This window comes from Varroa jacobsoni, unplaced genomic scaffold, assembly GCF_002532875.2.
Source record: "Varroa jacobsoni isolate VJ856 unplaced genomic scaffold, vjacob_1.0 scaffold_181, whole genome shotgun sequence".
NCBI classification, from domain to species: domain Eukaryota; kingdom Metazoa; phylum Arthropoda; class Arachnida; order Mesostigmata; family Varroidae; genus Varroa; species Varroa jacobsoni.
The window spans coordinates 50,788-70,717 of NW_019213083.1; the positions used below are offsets into that span (position 1 = coordinate 50,788).

The window sequence follows — 19,930 nt, forward strand, 5'->3', positions numbered from 1 at the left end:
GGAGAACACTTACATGGAAAGATAGTTTATCTGTCCTTTACACCTAGGCAAACGACCTTTTCAATAATACTACCAACTGTTGCCTCTGGGTCAAATAAACTTAACATTTTACGATGCTAAACAGATGAATAGTTGACTATGAGCTAATAGTGACCTGCAATTTCGCACACTAGCTAACGTAAACGGAGGCCAGAAACGTTATTCTTTACATGTTAACTAAACTCGTTTCATTCAACACATGTTGAACCTTCAGTAACGTTTTGAGATTAGTACTATGGTAACTGTTTAACCTATTCGGTCAGGTTCTATCCCCAGCAGAGCTTCATTTCTAGCCCAACCTGTTCAGCTAAAACACGAGTTACGTTTTCCGCGTACCTTGTTTTTTCGGGGCTCTTTTATTCATAAAGTTATCTGTACTCTAAAACTTGTGGACAACAAAGAAAGCACGCTTTTCCACTTGTATCCCGTGTCCCTATCATTTTCAAGTTTTCTCTAAAAATCTACTTCTAACTCCCTGATATGCCATGGTCTAAATACCTATTTTGGCTTTTAGCATACGTCTCACCTAGCAGTAAATACGCTTAGCTTTCGTCATGTCGGAAACTGCTATTTTCAAGACGAAAATCTCAACCGGGAAAAGAGACGTCTTTGTTTGTATTAACAATCGACGCACTCTTAGGATTTGCCGGGTTTACAAACGAGCGCCGATATATTTCAACTAAAAAAACTATTTCGATGGATCTAATCATGTTTCTTATAAAGTTTGAGTAATGTGTAATTAGTAGTACTCAGGCCGTTTAAAAGACCGAAAAAGAAGGTCAAAAGTTGTTGCTATTTGCTCTAGGATACTTAGACCGATCAACTCAATCGGGTAACAGTGTAGCCGTATTATAGTTCAACTTCTATCAATCTAATCCATTAGATAATAGTAAAGCTTATGCTGATCCGCCAGAGGACAATTTATACTGTCGTAGATCGATCATTATCCAATAGCATCGTTGTTCCGTTTGGTTTGACGTACATGTACCGGTTTCAAAGACAGAAACATCGCCGCCAGTTAATAAACAACTAAATCTGATACAGCCAGACAAGACTAGATAGAGAATAACTAACCGATAAGAAACTAGCATACGAATGCCTTTAACAAGGCTGTTGTATGCAATAAAGATTCGGTGTGGCTACTGCATGTAGTGTCATTTAACGTTACCCGCCGAAGATTTTCGAATCGACTATTATTTGTAGCTGATCTTGTGGAACGCCTCTTATTGGTACTCTAAGTAACCATTAAGTACTGATTCCGCATTCGTCTGAACGCTGACCGCTTTTCTCGATTGAACGAAAGACAGATCTTTTGTTATCGCTTTTCGTTATGGTATTAGGCTTATCAATAGGCGCAGCTTACGTTCGAGCATGCAATTGACGTTTATACCGCTCATGCAGTCGCTATTGGACCTGTCCAGTCTTTCCCTTTGGCAGGGTACGATGTATAGAATGATCCGCTTGTGTATTATTTGGCGGCGTGTCACGACTGCTATTCCCTAAAGTTTCGAGCAGGTTTCACTCAACAAAAGCCAGAGCGACGCCTTCTTGTTGGGTAGCGTTCGAAAGACTCTTGTTCTAAATTCGCATGTTTTTAATTAGCATAGTTATTTTAGCCGTTTGGGAGTTCGGGAATCTAAATTTCCTCTAACTACCACGAATGCTTCCGATGTGTACGAAAACGGATCTAGGTACGAGCAATCGGGGAAAAAATCTTGAATGAGGGCTAAACGGGTCGTACCTAGGTGCCGGTTAGGTCGTGAATGAGCCAACGATCGAAAAACAAGGTATGCACGAAAACCTTACTGAATGTTGAAGAATATAGAACGTCAATCCTTTAGCGGGTCGGGAATTCGTATAATCTGTACTATACTTAAGTAGGACATCTAATGCTAGCTAGGAGCGAAGCATTGTTGTACATATTTCAGTACTGCTCTGAAAACCTGCTCCGAATGAAGGCTTGCGATAAAATAAAAACAAAAGATCTTACTTTTCTTCTTTTCCTGGTAACCGCTTACAGATTTGTTATAACGATCTTTACCGGTTCTCGTACCGAACTCTTTCGCGGCCATCTTGTTCAATCGGGAGACTCAGAATGAATAGACGCGCATAATCAGCCACGTCAACTGTGATCTAGCATACGAACTGGTCACTGTTTCATCAGAAAATTAATCTGCTGTTTATAGATGACATTACTAGATGTGGGTGTGCGCCATGAGACGCGAAGCGTTCGTTACGAAGCGAAGTTCTTGCTGATTGGCACCCAATGTTTACCAGACAAGCAAAGATCCAGCCAGTGGCTAACAGTTTTGCGCTGTAGGCACCCGTTGCTGCCAATGCAGGAAATATTTATGCCGCTATGGTGGCACAGATAACAGTGTTAGATTGTTAGATACGATACAGATACCATGGTTATATGGAATCAAACGAATACAGCGGCGCATTTCTAGTGTCTCTGTGTCTACGTCTGTTCAATTTTTTGCAAAAAAATATATGCCCAGGGATATATACCATTAGAGATATTTTCGTATGTTCAACTATTGAATTTTGTTTATGTGTGTAAGCACAGGATCCCCAGGAATTGAGCTCAGAATACACTCCAGAAAGACTGTTAAGGTGCCTCGGAACTGTGATACCTCAGCTTCTAATAGAACTCTACAATAGAGCTCACTACAATAGTGTATTGCAGATAATGGTAATCGTATAGATCTATCAGGTACAATATAAGAAATTGCGTTGCAAAACCAAAACAATACATTTACCATTAACACCTCGCTTTTCCCTTCCGTTCATTTCTGCAAAAATGATATAAATGTAACCGAAATATTCAGACTCGAACAAGAATGTTCTATGTACCCTGGACAATGGACTAAGTAGTTACCTTATTTTTTGCACTAATTATAGCTTTCCTACATCACTGATACAACACGTGCGGTAAATGCTTAGCGGCATAAGGACTGATCAGCAGAACAGGATCTTTGAATGAGCTTCACTTGCGTCAAAAGTCGACGACTGCGGAAGCAAGTAAATGGAAAAAAAAAGGAAAAGTAGCGCTAATTCATATCTAACTACCAAAAATGAAGGAATCAAACATTATACCCGCTTCGGAGCGCTACATATCCATCGATACTTGCGATTTAGATACTTGATTAGGACATATGTGTATGTGTGTGTGTGTGTGTGTGTGTGTGTGTGTGCACCCATAGAAAAGCTTTTGAAATGTCTTCAGATTTGTGGCAGTCGACTAGATTAGGGCTCGGGTTGATCATGTCGACTGTAGACTTTTTCGCTGCTGAAGGATCTTCCACTTTTCTTGTTACTGCCATTAGCAACACGAGAAAAAACATTCTGAACAGCTTAAGCTACGGCTTTTCATCATAGGAAGTGGGTGTTGTGAAACGAGATCTGATTTCAGTCGGTTATGGACCTGAAAATCACCAGCGAATTTAATCTAAAATAGGTTTGGTGTTGTTATTTTGGAGACCATGTTCACTCGTTTATTCTATATTTTTCCTCTGGACGCAACTGAATAAACCTTTTCGTTGCAACGTGAAATCGCACTTGCACATGGAGTATAGGTCATTGGTCGCTGACACTGACATACAGTAGATACCACCAGGCATACCGGTGAAGTTCGTGGAATACCGTATTTAGAATTTGTTCCCGATGCAAAAACAATCAAGCACGTTCGGCAATTCATGGATTCAACGTGGAAGCAGACGACGGCCAGAAGGAGAGGGTCAGTGTCTCCTGTTCGATTGACTGAAATGTCCTTAGAAGTAGGCCAACTACGGCGGCGTACAATATGCGTAGGGGTAGACTGGGAAAAGTGTACGTCGTGAGGAAAATTTGCCAGTCCTTCAACTGATTTTGCAAGCTTCAAACTGAATGTTTTCAAGTAACCGCAAAGTAATTAACTCATAGAAAAGGATAAAGGAATAACAAGCCATGCGCGATCAATGCCCCTGAAATAACCCTTCCCGAAGTTTAGCGCTTTTTATGCAATGTCACCGCTGAATAATGCAATAAGCTCCTAAACAAAATAATATTACGCTGCTTTGAGACGTTCAGAATACTCCAGTTGGATCCCATCAATAATGTCCGCCATCATTGTCTAGTGCAGGGGCTATGCTAGATAATTAAACAATGAAGCCATAGGGAAGCTGTAGGGCACTTGCAATGCGACGTAAACTGTGTATACATGTAGCTCGCACGACAGTTCTGACCTGACATTATTGTTACCATTCTGATTTAAAAAAAACTTGTCTTGGGCCTTGCGTCAGTCCGGTTGATTTATGTTCTGCCTTCTGCGAGTGTATTGTGTTTTTTTTTTAAAGAATCTTTTTTTCGTTAGGACGTTTTCGGTAAAAGTAAGCCGAGAACCAACAGTGCTTCGGCCTCTTTACGTCCCCCAGGCCATTGCATAGGTGCGTACATAACATGGATAAACAGATTAAGAGTAGCACTATTCGTTCAAGCTATTCTACCTGAAAAAGCGAAATTATCACACCATAGTCCCGTGACGGCTGCCTACGTATTATGTTCATTTTCTCTGTGTGGGGTACGGCCGTACTGCGAGTCTAAATGCCAGCGAACTTGAATAGCCGCTGCCGAAAGAGTGAAGCCGGCACCCACCACTAGCTACACGATCATCATCATCGTCGCCGGTTCGAATGGTAAACTGGCAAGGATCAGCCGGATTAACCGGTGGGGCAATTATACATGCTTTTTTCGTCAACAGTTTCTATAGTATGTAACTAGTCAGTGTCTACAATCAGCATACACATCTGCTAGACAATTTCATAATGTATAGTAACCGTTTTATCGCATAAAAGTGGGAATCTTCTGCATTCGAAAATGCTACTACCGTACAATGGCGTAATAAACCGCATTTGACTTAATACGACGTTCGAGAGAGGAAGAGATCTCGTTATCACACACAACGATTCTGTAATGTCTAACCTCTCTGTTTTTTAATGTTTCGTAACTAAATGTGAGTTCTTCGTTATGTTTAGATATTATTATGCATCCGCGTCGAGACTTTCTGCTCAAAAGATAATATTCATTTTCTTTTTCGCTGGCATCTGTGGTAGGCATCTGGTACCATATCTGGACTTGTGGACTGTTTGGGTAAAATAGGACAAAATTTAAGTATCTGTCGTTTTTCTCTCGACTACGGCTTAATCTGTCGGTGAGCAAAATAGGTAAGTAAGAGAGGGCGGGGCCCACAATCGCCCTTTTTGCGCTGCTGCTTCTACCACTGCCATTGCTGCTTTCGGTGAAGGTAGCCCAGGTTAAATGTGACGACAGAAATGATTCGTGTACGTCGGAGACACGAAATCATCTAGACTTCTAGCAAGCATAATATCTGCTTAAGCATAGGTGAGCCTTTGTGTGTGACTAGGATATGTGGGCTGACTGTATCGCTAATGCGAATGGGGCTGAGGACAAAGTCTGTGCTAAGGTCGACGATGGCGCTAGAGTCTGACAAAGCGGATGGCCGAGTCACTGTACACAGGCATAGGCTATTTGGTTGGACGCCAAATAAATGCACAGCACAGCGTATGTCTCTCCCTCTCCACATAAGCGTGTATTTAACATAAACATAAATAATATGTTTCATAAGGGTGATAAGCCAGCCGTAAGATCGCTGAAAAAAGCCCATTTTAGCGACTCGATCACGTGTCGTCCATCCAACATCGTCCTGTTAACTGAGTCCTGTCATCATCGCTGATATACCTACCCGCTAATAAACTTAGCGTATAATCTACTAATGTCTAGATCGAGATCTTCTGAATTCTTATTGTCTACTTTCATTAGACGAATACGTTAAAAAGATCAACTTGTCTATCCAAAAGGGAATAGAGCGATCAAGTCCTGTGTCCTGTAATAGCAGTTTTAAAGACCACTGACCCGTGCGACTTCCAGCATGGGTAGCTATGTCAGGTTGGAGCAAAATTCCGATTTGCCTTTCAAATAATTTTATGTCTGTCATTGAACTAGGGGCGTTTTTTGAGATATTCAGCCATCGGGATAATGAGTTCAGAGTTTGTGGTAAAATACGACTTGTGCGAATGGGGCTATGGGGGCTAAATTCAAGCCAATTGTGATGTACATGTGGATCAGTCGTAAGGTTGTCTTACCAATAATGTACTCGTATAATGAACAGCCTTACATTGACAGAATAAACAGTCACAGATTATCATAGCGAGCATCCTGTTGTAACGACGTTTCGCATAGAGAAATAGCGAGGTGTACCATCGAATTCACTTGGAATAGAAAACAGTTATACGACCAATTCAGGCCGTTTATCCGGGGGAAGATTCACGACATTACCCGTGATGGTCCTATTCCATGCATTCACCTATACAGAACAGTTTCACTTTGCCATCAGCTCAAAACTCGCACAGATTCGCTTGGTCGGCAACCAGAACTCACTTCTAATAAGTTCTGTATAATATGCATTATTTCGAAGAAGCTGGTACACAACTTACTCAAGACGACCATTACCAATCGTGCTGTATATCCGCTGTATATATATAGTGCTGTATATATATATATAAGGGAACTTTGAGTCGGTTTAGGACGCTCATCGATTAGAGATACTACCGTCTATGCCACTGTATTAGTTATACAATTAGTCGTTGTCATTGCTACATATATAATTTGGCCGGGACTCATGTCCAGACTCATGTTCTAGCTATGCTCATGTAATCCAATCAGTCATATGTGCTATACGTGAGCTTCTATACATGAGAAAAGTGCAATTGATCGAAGACACCTTGTTTACGAGATGTAAATCTGCCAGCTTAGACTCGTCTCTCAGGGAGCGGCCGACATAACATAGCTCCTCTTTAATTTAATTCAAAGCGCTTAAACCTAGAATTACGTATTGGTCAACCACTACTTGGGTTAGGGTGCACACCTTGATACAGTTGACATAAACTTCTTTTTCCAGTATTGCCAATAAGATTACCCTTTGACCGGTTATCGATTATGTTCTGGCTAGACTGAATGAATTATATAACTCGATCTTAGTTTATATTTTGGGTTTGCGATGATCAGATCTATTAATGTTTTATATCTATATATATATATATATATATGTATGATTGTATAAAGGTACACTCTCATACGTAAACGGCTGCATGAACACTCAACCGTAACCAATGTAATGTCACTACGCACATTAAATATCCCCGATGATAATTTATTAGTAAACAAACAGACGACTAAATAGATGAAAACATTCCTTAATCCCCGAGGAATCACGACGGTAGAACATATGTATAATAGCTGTCCGCCAGTTTAGCTTTTAGTAATCTAATGGAAAATGACCTATTAAACCTATGCATTGAAATCCAGAGATAAACACTTCATTAAACGACATAGGTCAACAGTTTCTAGCAGAGGTTATTTCAACTGATAGCAGACTAATTAACACAGTTTTGAATATTTTTGCGTTTGCAGATTCAAAGGGAATCTTGTACGAGTCGAACACGAGATCGTGGGGGTGTACCAATAACAGTTAACCAAGGCGAAACGGAACGTTTTACTGAACAGAGTTCTGACACTGTCGGTTAAATGGGTTTTAGCCAGTTCATCAAAGATGTATAAAAAAAATCGTGTAATGAACTCATGCGCCCTGGCTAGTAGTCATTAAAAGACGTCTAGTCGAGTAAATGCGACACGCGGAAGTGTTGACCTCATTCAAGCAAAGGAAAAGACTGACACGTGACGAAGTAGAGAGACATTTCTTGCCTGTCTAGCCACTTCAGCTGGATACTAATTGACAGGACTGTGTGACAGTTTTCGACAAGGCCAATTCCTACTCGTTTGATTAGACTACTAAAGAAGCCTTACATCAACCCTTTGTCCCGATCTCGTTGCACAAAATCTACGTTAATTGTCACGAGATTTTTTGCGTCGAACTCAAATTCTGCTTTGCTATTGGGTTTGATGTAAAAGAAAGAAACGCCATAAAGTACTAGCTAGAACCAACTGCGTCGTTACAATATACGATTACGTCTATAGTCGTAGCAGGCAAATGAACGCGCTTTACTCGTACGGATTTCTATTCGAACAACGCTTGAAGAGTAAAGAATAGGAGTGGCAAAGTGCCCTCCAAAAAGTATCCATATGCATATCAGTATATGTGTAAGGGCTATGTCGCTCCGATTCCTTAACAGTTTGTAGGAGTGATAGGCGATTTGGTGACGCAGCAGCGAAAACAGAGCCGGCAACAGGAGCTGGAGCAAGCCATATTTATTCGTCGTGTCTCATTATTAATTGATTTAAACGTCCGACTCGGCAGAGTTTGGCTTATTGGACTTTGGCGAAAGAACACGCGCTCTTCCGCTTCAGTAAAGGCATCCCACATCCCCCTTCAAGAACTCGTGGTCGCGTCTCTTATCAACCGCCTCGCAGTGCTGTGCATAAGACATTTTACCAAGACGAGCTGCAATCAATTTCGACGGTATTCTGCTCCCAGACACTCCGGAAGCCCAATACAGACCTTTGCAGGTATCATTCAAACGTGAGGCTTCTCAATGAAACGCGTACCTTGTCGCCTCCTGCCGCATAGCTCCGTAGATGTAGACTATCACCATTCCAATGCGGAACAGGCACTCCCCAAACCTCACTAAGTCGTTATGCGCTGCAAAACAGTAAACGTCTGCTTTAATCCAATGGCATGATACAGTATCTCACTGCACCCATAACATCTCACACACAGTATCCAGCACTTGCCGGCGAAAACACTAATCACAATCGAACATCAAATATTCCAGCTTTCCAGAGTAGGCTGGTCATACGTCCCTTCTGTGCACCGCCGGGGGCACAGAGCTTTCAGATCTTTCGATAGCGGCCCGCAGTACATGCTGTACGTACTTTGCCCGTACAGTGCGGCGCCAAAAGGGCTGCTCGCGTGCTCAACTCCCTCCTCCTCGAACAGGGTAAGGACTCCATATAGGTTGCGCCCCCTGGTTGACGTCAAGGATACAGGTTGACGCAACGAAGATGGCGCGGAAACTCAAATAAAAAAATTGAATCTTAACCTTACTCCCATTCCAATAAAACACAAACCGTTCGTGTATGCTAATACCTCAACCCAATTAATAACTAAACTAAGTAACCAGATCCTTTTGCTGATTTGTGCAGAAATAACATTTGGTCGGCAATACTTGAATATATGCTTCCGTGTTTTCATGCACTTGTCTATATTATTGTATAAGTATAGGGACTATTCGATTTGGTAAAATAGATTTCGTTTTATCAAAACAAAGAAAAAAGTTACCTAAATAGTAATAGTAGAATATAAAAATCGGTGTTAACACATCCATGAGAATAAATCGGGTGTTATATAACTTGACATATTATTGTCGAAGTTTTGAGTTTCGCTCAAAAGTCTGTTCTATAAGGAATAATTGTTTCCCTCTGAGTTTGCAAACCCGAGCCAGCAGGCTAGCAAACCATGGAAAAAACCTAGCAACGTTAGCAAATTGCAGTGCTGAAAAATCAAAATGTATAGTCGCATTTGGTTTTCGTAGAAACTTGTAACTGAACCAGTGAGTCAATGATAGTGGACACGGACACACGGACGACACCTTTCTTTCGACGAGGGTCATGCTGCGGCAGCAATTGATCATGAAATACAGAAATATTGGCTCACCCGCGAGAATAAGAAGGCCACCGAAAGCACGAGCCAGACATTCGAGGCACAAAATAGGGGCGTGCGGATGTGGATCGAACGCGATGTCATGCTTAACGAATGGGCCTACTAAGGAGCGGTTTGCAACTACAAACGGTCAAGCAGTTAGAGATTTAAGACCATCATTCGCTAATCTAAAGCGCTGAGCATTTTGCTAGCGACCTCTTTGATCACGTCATCTTTTCCATACAGCTTATTCTTAGCTCAGTGGGTAAGAAACAAACGAAACAAAGCTTAAGCTTTAAAGAACCCAGGGATGTGTATCGAGCGACCGCTTCACTCAGCAAAAGTCGCCGTGTGTAATACGGCTTTTGAAGAGAACGTATCACTGGGTTTCTCTACGTCGATAATGGCTATATAATGGCAATGACGGTCAATGGTGAACGCTCTTGCGAGATCTTGCAAACCCTTCAGGTAAAAGCTGTGAACCGAACTGAGGGCACTTATGCAAACAGCTTTTAGTTTCAAAAAGGAAGATGCAGCAACTTGACACATCGTGCCGAAACCAACCAATCTACTTCGATGCATTTTCCCAGGCCGGCTGATCCTGGTGCATCAAGTGACCGCCCTGGACCTCTCGTTGGACTTCCCTCAATTTTTCTCCTGTAGGGCTGTGTTAAAAAATAAAGGGTATCAAACAACGCCGAAAGCAATCTGAAATATTGTATTTGTGAAGCGGATACGAAACTATTTAAATCAAGTTCTGCAAGAAGTCCTTCGCAGGACACTGCGCTGATATCGTTTTCCATGTCTAATGAAAATTAGACCCTCTAGACAAATATAAAGTGCAGACACGCACGCAAATTCGCCTTCGTTTTCCGCTTTGGAAGCGTAAAAATCGATCCACCTTATGTCTAAAGCTACGATAAAAGGCGATTTAAATCAATTTCATAGTCTGTTAGCTTAATGAAACTATATTAGGGATAGGTAACGAAATACTGTATTTACTCCACTCAATCCCTTAGTCAAAGCTTCTCTCCAGTGAAACCCAACATTGTGCTGATGACCCATAACAGACATTTTCATTAGGCAAGAGGGGCTGGCTTTATACGTGTCTTCCAAGGAAGTGGGCGTTATCGTAGAGGTATATAAGAATCATATCAGATACCCTTATTCTATAGTGATTCACAGTAAACTTTTAAATACTTCGAGTAGAGAAGTCGAGAACTACTAGTTTGAGCACTGCTGTGTGATATGTGTATCATCGAAAAAAGCCACTTGTTCCCCACTGAATGGTATATTTGGTGTGTCTTTTTCAGGTACTTTTTTCAATGCCTTTACTTAAACTAACAAACACACTTAAGAAAGCTAACAGGCTTAATTGAGTTTAGAAAGGTGTTATGAGGTTTGTAGCAGCGAAGACAGAAACAAAGTCAGATTTCAATACTGTAACCTCAGACTTTCAGATCCTTGCTGAACAAGCAGACGCTGAGACGTATTCCGTTTGGCATGTTCACTTGCGACTAACATAATGCCCTTCTACCGTTTTTAGATATTATTATTATAAAGGTTATTTCAACGTATGAATTCTATAACTGAAACTAAAGCTGTCAAGGCCCCACCGAATTACTGCCATAATCGGCAGCTTCGCTTTGTACCACATGATGCGTTCTCCTTCGATTTTGTTTAAGAGAGGGTTACCGCTGCTTGCTCCAGCATCGACCGCGTCACCGCCCAAAGCCGACTTCTTCGAAGCGAAAATTTTCAATAGGCACTATTAATTGTCGCTGTTACGTGGAAATAAACTGCTGAGTTGATATAAACACATTTTCTGCTTCTGTATTTCTGCTTCCACCCCATTTCGCATAATCACCTTGGATGTCTCATATATAATCTCTCCCAGTCATTAGGACTTTGCTTGAGCTGCCTTATGTTGCGAATATATATAAGGCCATTTCTGAAGAGCTAAAGTTGTAATAGTTGCTTACAACTACAGTAATTAACATGCAGACCGTTAGTAGACTGTTACAAAGTGTCGTCGATGGTTTTGTAGCTGATCAATCTAGAAAGCTAAGCCACATAGCATATTCATTTTCTAATACCGTACAACCACAAAGAGCTAATTTTTTTTTTAGATGTGATCATAATCCCTTGTTGTCGTAATTATCCCGTCATTTCCAGCTCGTTGTTTTTGCCGCTGTCATCGCCGTCGCCTTTGCTGGCCATCTTGGAGGATGCACTCTGGGAGGATGCAGGCTTGCTGTCCCCTCTCTGGCTGTTGCTGCCCCCATTGCTGTTGCCGCTGGACCCTTCGTGACTAAGGAGACCGTTGTTTCTGGATCGATTCAAGCTCCTGCTCCGATCGCTGTTGCCGCCCCCGTTATTTCTAAAATCGCTGTGGCCGCCCCCACCATCGCTGCCGCTCCTATCGGGCTCGGATACGGAGCCGGTCTCGCTTACGGAGCTGGTCTTGGACCTGCATACGGGAAAGGCTGGTAGATAGCTAAAGCAGTACTGGATGCTGCAGATAAATAAATGCATAACGTGGTATTCATATTGACTCACTTTCCGTCCTTTATTGTGTTCGTCAGACCACCGTCCATTCCCAGATCCACACAAGCTGAACATTTTTGTGCTATCGGTTTTAGAATTTATACCAAAGACCACTGATAAAATAGGCCAAAAGAAGGTAAGCATTCTAACAGTATAGTTATCTCCTAGATGTGTTTCGTCTCTCGTTAACAACAAACAGACATTAAATGCTTTGTAGAAATTTGCATGATTACTTCATTACCGTTAGATGACATTGCGAGTAACAGACCTAGTTTATAAAAGTCATAATTCCATGACGACAGTACCAAAAGAGGCCATTTGAAATAAGCGTTTGAGTCGAAGATTGAATCAATCGGTGTGTAGGACAAATAAGCTGTAGTTCACGCCATTCATAGTAAGTAAAGCAAATTTATGCGTCATGCCGATATACGAAGTTCTTGAGCCAAATCAAAAGTTTAACAAGATCGGACGAAGTGCGACCGATAAAAAGGTTGTTGTACACGTTTAATATTCCATATAAGATAGAGTAATTTAACTCAAAATAACCTCTATTTGATAAAACGAAAAGCAATTATAATAATGCTTCTAACCTTAATAGATCAACCGAGGGAATCGTTCTGTATTCCTTTCTAGAAAGCGGAAAGCTTCAAGGTTCTTAAGTTGGCTATAAGCCCCATGTTTATCGAATTATATAACTAAAGCTAAAAGCGTTAGTAGAGATGGCTAAACGTATATAATACGTACATTCAAACAACGAGGAACTGTTTCTCCGTAACCGTAAAAACTTAGTTTCTAATATTCATCCGGTTTCAAGTTATGAGGTATCTGTTCGATTCATACTTAAAAGTTTATAAATTACATTTATTAGAACAATTTCTAACGTATAACCTATACGTATAACCTTTTAGATAAACGATTAATATCAATTACAAAAAATGCCAGTTTCATATCAAGGTCAAAGGGCATAAGCAAAAATCGTCTGAGAGCGAGATATGAAGATATGATTTATGACTTTGGTTGCAAGCTTCCGTTTTTAAGCCCTCCTTCGCTCTCTCTTCACAGCCTTCTCGTAACAGCTGTCACTGCAGCGACTTCGTATCTCGATTTCGTCAGCGAATTTGTCTCTGCTAGAGCGTAAGAATCCGTTCGTAGTTGATATGGTATCAGAAGTATATTATGCGTCTCTGCCTTCAGGGCAGAAAGAAAAATTCATTCTGGCAAGCATAGGCCATCACTTTATGCTCTGCTCACTTCGTCTTTAACTATGCACTTTCTGTTAGTTATGAATAATCTGCACAGTTTTGTTAGGGTGGCTTATTCCGGTTCCGAAATATAAAATGCACAGTTCGTCATAGCTATAACACTAGCAGCAGCAACGTAGTCAGTTATTGACCAATAATGTATACAATTCAATCTATGTATCGACACTTCACTCGCTCGAACCTTCTTACCACTAACTGATTCAACACTATGTCTGTGAGTTCATTCCGTCCTGCAGGTCGTCGTCTTCTTTGCCTTCGTGGCTGCGGTTTCGGCCGGCTCTCTTGGTCTTGGTAGCAGCTACGGCGGCATCGCGGGTGCGCCTCTGGCTGTTGCCACCCCTGTTAAACTTGGGCTCGGCAACGAAATTGGACTTGGTCTCGTCATGAACTGGTAGATTCCTTACATTTCCCGTCCCGCTAAAGGTCGCTCAGTAAAATGATTTTTACATGTTAGTAAATTTTGACTTCTTGATAGTTATTGGGCCACCAAGACTATCTGTTTTTATAGATATACGTATTTGTCAGGGTAATTTTGCGTCGTATTTATGTGAATTTACGCTATGACGGACACGTTTGTAGCTAATATATGTATCTAGAGCGCTAATTACGAAAAAAAAAAAAAAGTCTCACCTAGTTCTAATTGGCCGTTTATTACGTACACAATTGAGGTAAAATCTAACGTCGATTGGTTTTGCAAAAGTACTCCCGATTTCGTGAGCTCCTTTTACTGTTCAGTGCCGAAAGCTGTGTCAAATACAGACCTTATCGATAGAGTAAAGATGATTTCCGTTTTTGTCTGGGGTGATGATGACAGAACAGGTAAACTATGCTCGCCCGCATCCTTGTTATAGCAGGGTTGAATTAAGTCGTATATTGCTGCTGCTGATGACGATATATGGAACATCAGGGCCACGGTGGTCAGCTAAACTATTTTTTTAAAAATATACATTTTCTAATACAGCAGCATACAAGGAACATTTCTATGTATTTTTCGTCTGCAGACTATATTTCTATATGAACCTATGTTCGGGTTCAAGCCTGCACCACAACATGACAACAGGATCAGCAGGCCGATGCGTCACACATGAAGTTATTACAGGAAACGTCTATCTGTTTAGCATTACACTGTGCAGTTAGCATGAAAGGTATGACGGTCTACGTGCACCAGTCGGAACAACTGATCCTTGCAAAAATGGGCTTATCGTGCTGCGTAGTACATAAGGTGACTAGAAGTACTGCGTCAGTAAGTGCGATTTGTACTATGTTTTTCTACCTCTAGTCAAAATGAAACAATGAGCTAGATCTTTAAATTTCATGTTTTCAGATCTTTTGCAGCACAATACCGAATATTATACAACATAAGTTCGATGCGTAACGTTCTGTCCGCTCTTAGCCCATTTTTATTATAGGTGTCGTTTTCTTCAATGCTGCTTCCATCATAAACGAAACGTTTGTTTTCTTATTAAATATAGATTTTATATTCAAGGACTGATATGTTCGCGCGCCCTCATAAACTACATAAATTCCAATTGTCCTTGATTTACGCAAAATACGATTTTTCGCAGATCCGGCCACTTTCGATCAGCTGCAAGGCTCTTGCCAGCACTAACGTTATATTTGTTTTGGAAATTTTACTTTAGAGAAGAATTCGATGAGATTAAACGAGCTTTAGAAAGCGAACTAATATATTACCATGAGCCTGAGAAGCAAATAATTAGCACGTAGTTTGCTTATCTCATCGTACAGCATTGACCCGTAAATGGCGATCTGTAAGCGGGAAATCAGTTTAGATATATTGAAAATGTAGATTAGAGAGCGTACGATAGGAGCCTTGTTTTCAATACGATGCTGAGCATTGCTTTTCTATGTAAGACTCGTCTCTTTTGGCCTGCTCTAAGTCTCAGATCTTAAACGGCCGAACCTTAGCTTGTTTTTATCGAGTTGTTGATCTTTGACAGCGTTACAGCGCGTCATAATTTACCTATAGGGTACGTGGGATATAATATAGAAACAGGCGAAACATAATATAATAGAAGAAAGACACTTAGTGCGCAATTCCGATATCTTACATTGAATGAGATGCGTCACTCTCAAATCGAATATATCCTATGAATCTCGAGATATTTTAGAGGATAAATATGATTCCTTTATAAGTCTCTTAAGTTTCACTTGAACGGCGTCCCTCAAAGCAATAACGATTTAAATTCTCCGAAGTATGTGGTCCTTCTAAGGACTCAGATTTCTTTGCTTTTTACTCTTCGGTTTTCCTTATTTGTTTTGAAGCTTTATTTGAGCGCCTCATCTAAGCCTCTAATTTTCAATAAATTTTTCAGTGCTCCACTAAAAGGTCACGATACACATGATGAAGTTCTGCCGATGTCTTTTGATGATGATGGTAACAACAACTGTGTTATTATTTTGTGTTTTTAACCCGTTTCCAAATAATGTCGTTAACAAAATCCAAAGATATCGATCGTTTTTTAAATTTTAGCCAGCCTTTGGAAAGCTCATGTTATGAATTTTCCCAGACATGTTTTTCAAGCTATCGAGGACATCAAAAAAATGTAAACAATATAACTTAAGCCCTTTCCCATATAAGCGCCATGGCAACGATTGATATATGTCTCACAGACCCCTGCTGCTCTAGTACGCTTGCATCTTTTGTGTGGCGTAAACCGCTAAACGCTTGATCTAGAATTCAGATTCAGCTGGCAATCTGAAGTGTTAGATCTTCTTTTACTGACAAAGTTCAATTAAATTGTCGTTAAATAAATAACATAAATCAAAAAGACCGCTATTTTTCGTACAACAATCCCAAGTGTAAACCGATTGTGCATCCATAGAGTTTGCTTGTTACAGCGGCAACAACAATGAATGGTCTATCTGTGCACGACTAACCACCGAGATAAAAACATTCGATTTCATTTAGCAAACTAGCTTGCAAATGTGGTAGAGAAAAGATCTTCTTTGAAAGACTACTCATCGAGCCTTCCTGCAACGCTCGAGCTAGCTGACGTTCACGAGACAATTCGGTAGATGCCCGATCCTTTTCAGTTCGAATAGGAGGCTACCGTCATCGTTGCCGGCACCTGTTCCTTTACTTCGATGGCTGTTGTCGGCTTGTTCTGCGGGCCTTGCCGATCGCGCACCATGGTGCTAATTAGAGACAGCACAGAAACTGCAGCACGTATAGAGCGCAAGCAAGCTTAATCAATGATCCTTTAGCCATTCAAAACGCACTAGTGATCAATTTCTGATTGACGCCAACGTCCAGTCTGCTGTACCCAGACTGTGCCAGTGTGCAACCGAAACAACTATAGACGTTCGAACCGTACACACCCTCATTTATTCAAAGAGTCGTTCAGAATAACCTGGCTGGTAATTTCGTTTCGTCTGGCTAAATCTCGTAGGCTCTTTCATATAAGATTACCGACAGCAGTTTCAGTGGACGCTCGTTCGTTTAACTTGAAACAGCTGAATGCCATAATGTTCGTAGAATTTTGGAACTTTGTCTGCATCCTGCACCATTGTCGGGGCCATTTAAAGGGCCTACTCTTCGTTCCCCAACTGACAGATCCTCCAGCAGGGAATAATGAAATTATATCGCAAAACTGGGTTAAGTATTCCTCTGTAGTAGCATATTAAATAATAGACGAAGAAAAAAAATCATGTGAACAGTATATTGCGCTTTTTATTAGCCAACATGAAATACCATCATGGATATATTGTTGTTAATTTTCTCACGAAATAAAGGGTTGTCACCAATAGCCGTAACTGATCGAAGAAGACACAGATTACTAGTACTTTGTATAAAATAAAAGAACACTTTAGTTCACTGTATAGCGAATTGGTGTTCAGACCATGATAATTTACTGCGTAAACGTCTGTGTACAGCTGTTCGCTAACAAGCCCGTATAGATAGTTACGGCCCCTCATGCAGTGAGCCGTATCTTCTGAACGTCAGTCTATTCAATTGACATTGTGGTTACAGCGGGCCTGTTTCCCAAAGACCTCTCGCCTTCACATCCAGTTATTCTGTTTACGAGGTGAAATGTATTTAACCAGCGTACCATAAGCTGACGATTATTTTTAGTTGCCACGCAAACCAGTCATGCACGCCGTAAGTGTTTGGGTTACGAACGGTATTCTTAAGTTGTACCTATGCATTCCGACTTCTGTTTGCTAGCTTAAATTCTGAAGATCACGACCGCATTAAAGAATCACTGAATTTGCATTATCACATCGTAGTTCTTATTTACATGCGTTACAGCTGATCGTTTTCTCCGCCGTAATCGCTGTTTGCTCTGCTGGCGTGCTAGGAGGTTACGGAAGTGGCCCCACTGTCGGAAATTATGGAGCAGCCATCGCTGCTGCCCCCGTCGTCCCGATCGCCAAGGCCGTTCCCGTTCTTGCCCCAGTCCCCGTGCAGGTAGGCGCTCTCCGTACCACTTCGTATTCCACTAAAATTAACCACGGAACCGTTGTTGGAAAGACTGGCATTGCCGCCCCCATTGTCTTTGCCGCCCCTGCCGCCATTGCTGCCGTCCCAGCCGATCTAAGATACGGAGCTGGTCTTGGATATGGTAAAACCTGGTAAACAGACTGTTTAGAAATAACCCGCCAGTCGTGAATAAAATTTACAGACTGACAAGGCTAACAAAACTTGTCACTTATCATATTAGTAGATCTTATAGATTCGGGTAAAACATAGTACATACCATGTTCTTGACCGCCCAGCGATAGATACAGCATTGATTCGATTTTTATTAAAACAATATTGGACCTAGTAGATTTGTCGTGCGCAGTTTGAAATAAGCGACTTTGACTGACGTCGTCACTAAGTAAGGGATACACGACACATTCAGTTATAATAGCAAAAAATAAATACTGCACCCGCTAGTTTATTAAATAGGTCTTCTCTCTTTTACGGCTATCAAGCAGCGAAATTCATCAGAATTTTTTTTTGTAAATTATCAGTAGATGAGAGCTACCTGTTCGATGGTCAACACGCTCTTCTTAAGACAAGATTTGTTCTTAAATCGTTGCTGCTTTAGTGTCGAGGTTCAATATATTAAAATTATGAAGAAATTAATCAAGTCGTAGGAGATTGACGATGTCCAGGTTAGTAAGTTAATGAATATAGCATACTGATAGTAAATTGCCATACCTAATAACCAGTGTGCAATACTGAAAATTTGTAAGTCACTGTGACACTTTGATAATGATAAAAGCAGTTGTCGTATTCAATATATATTGCAATACATTGTCTTCCGCTGTAGTTGCTACCTGGAAATATTAACGCTACAGGCATTTCATGTTATATACGGAAAGTTGAAAATACATATACCCTAGTTGAAATATTGCTTTGCTATCAATCGGTTATCGAACTCAGTCATCGATTAAGACATCCAAAGCTCAATATGGCACTATAAACACATATAAATAAGCCAGCACTCGCTTAGAATGGCTTATTTATTATTCTGCTATGTGGAACTCTCATAATCGCTGTTTCTAGAGGCGACTACGGTTAATGTTTCTAAATTAGGCCTACGTATGAATCGCTTGCACAGGCCCGTATCTGTTGAAAGTGACTAGTAAGTGCGACGCTCAACAAATACCGGCTTACGGACCGATACTGAATAGCTGAAAAACGCTGAATCCGTATATTGACTCTATATAATTGCCACACTGAAATACGGGCAGGTAAGCATAAATCTTCACTGCTACCTAAATAGCAGCATAATTTCGAAGCGTCTGCTTGCCGAAACAAATTGACAAACATAATTTTGTGATTATACTAACAGCTGCGCCCTCAGAGGACCACTGCGTCAAAAAGAATATGTATGTGTTTCCAAGTGGTAAATTTGATTAGACACCCATAGAGCTACGTAGCTTTGCAAACACCGTATACATTGTAAAGTAGGAAGTAAAAAAACTGGATTATGGCAAGAAATAATAATGTGAATACCTATGTGCGTTTCAATAAATTACAGCACTATAACTTGAAGAGATAATAAAACGAGTGCTATATTAAAATGAACACAATTTCACGGAAAATACAAGGAAAACATTTATAGAAAAACATCATCACCGATAGCAATCAGCCTAACTCTATGGGGCAGTCCTGGCCGATGCCATTTAGAGAAAATTGCGTTGACAATTTCCTTCATGAATTAATGAGTAGTAGCAGAAATTTCGTATAGTTGTCTTTCTTTAGCATATGATGTTTTGTAAGAATTTTTAAGGAGAAAAATTCAAACTATTTTAAACAATTATTAGATCACGTTATAGGCATTTAGGACGTACAACATTTACGATATAGTAGCGAATAATCATAGATTTACATGAGATCATTGGTAGACTGTAGTTGGTTTTAGAGCGGCGACACGCCTCAGCGCCCCATTGTAAAAAATACCCCGACGCCTTC

General features: G+C 40.7%; 3 protein-coding genes across 3 annotated transcripts; 2 read left to right on the top strand and 1 right to left on the bottom strand.

Moving 5' to 3' along the window:
* Positions 1–11,556: 11,556 nt before the first annotated feature.
* On the top strand, positions 11,557–12,252 carry LOC111271888 (uncharacterized). The gene is made up of 2 exons (XM_022852925.2): positions 11,557–11,701; positions 11,870–12,252. Exons 1-2 carry the CDS (start codon positions 11,693–11,695, stop codon positions 12,185–12,187), a joined length of 327 nt encoding a protein of 108 aa, XP_022708660.1. The 5' UTR covers positions 11,557–11,692; the 3' UTR covers positions 12,188–12,252.
* LOC111271901 (uncharacterized) lies at positions 12,089–17,438 on the bottom strand. The gene is made up of 2 exons (XM_086973094.1): positions 14,265–17,438; positions 12,089–13,920 (listed from the first exon to the last, which is right to left on the bottom strand). The coding sequence occupies exons 1-2, from the start codon at positions 14,405–14,407 to the stop codon at positions 13,710–13,712; spliced, it is 354 nt and encodes a 117-aa protein (XP_086829220.1). The 5' UTR covers positions 14,408–17,438; the 3' UTR covers positions 12,089–13,709.
* Positions 17,439–17,531: 93 nt separating this feature from the next.
* Positions 17,532–19,522, top strand: LOC147753841 (uncharacterized). Its single transcript, XM_086973098.1, has 2 exons — positions 17,532–17,623; positions 17,774–19,522. Exons 1-2 carry the CDS (start codon positions 17,615–17,617, stop codon positions 18,098–18,100), a joined length of 336 nt encoding a protein of 111 aa, XP_086829224.1. The 5' UTR covers positions 17,532–17,614; the 3' UTR covers positions 18,101–19,522.
* Positions 19,523–19,930: the final 408 nt, after the last annotated feature.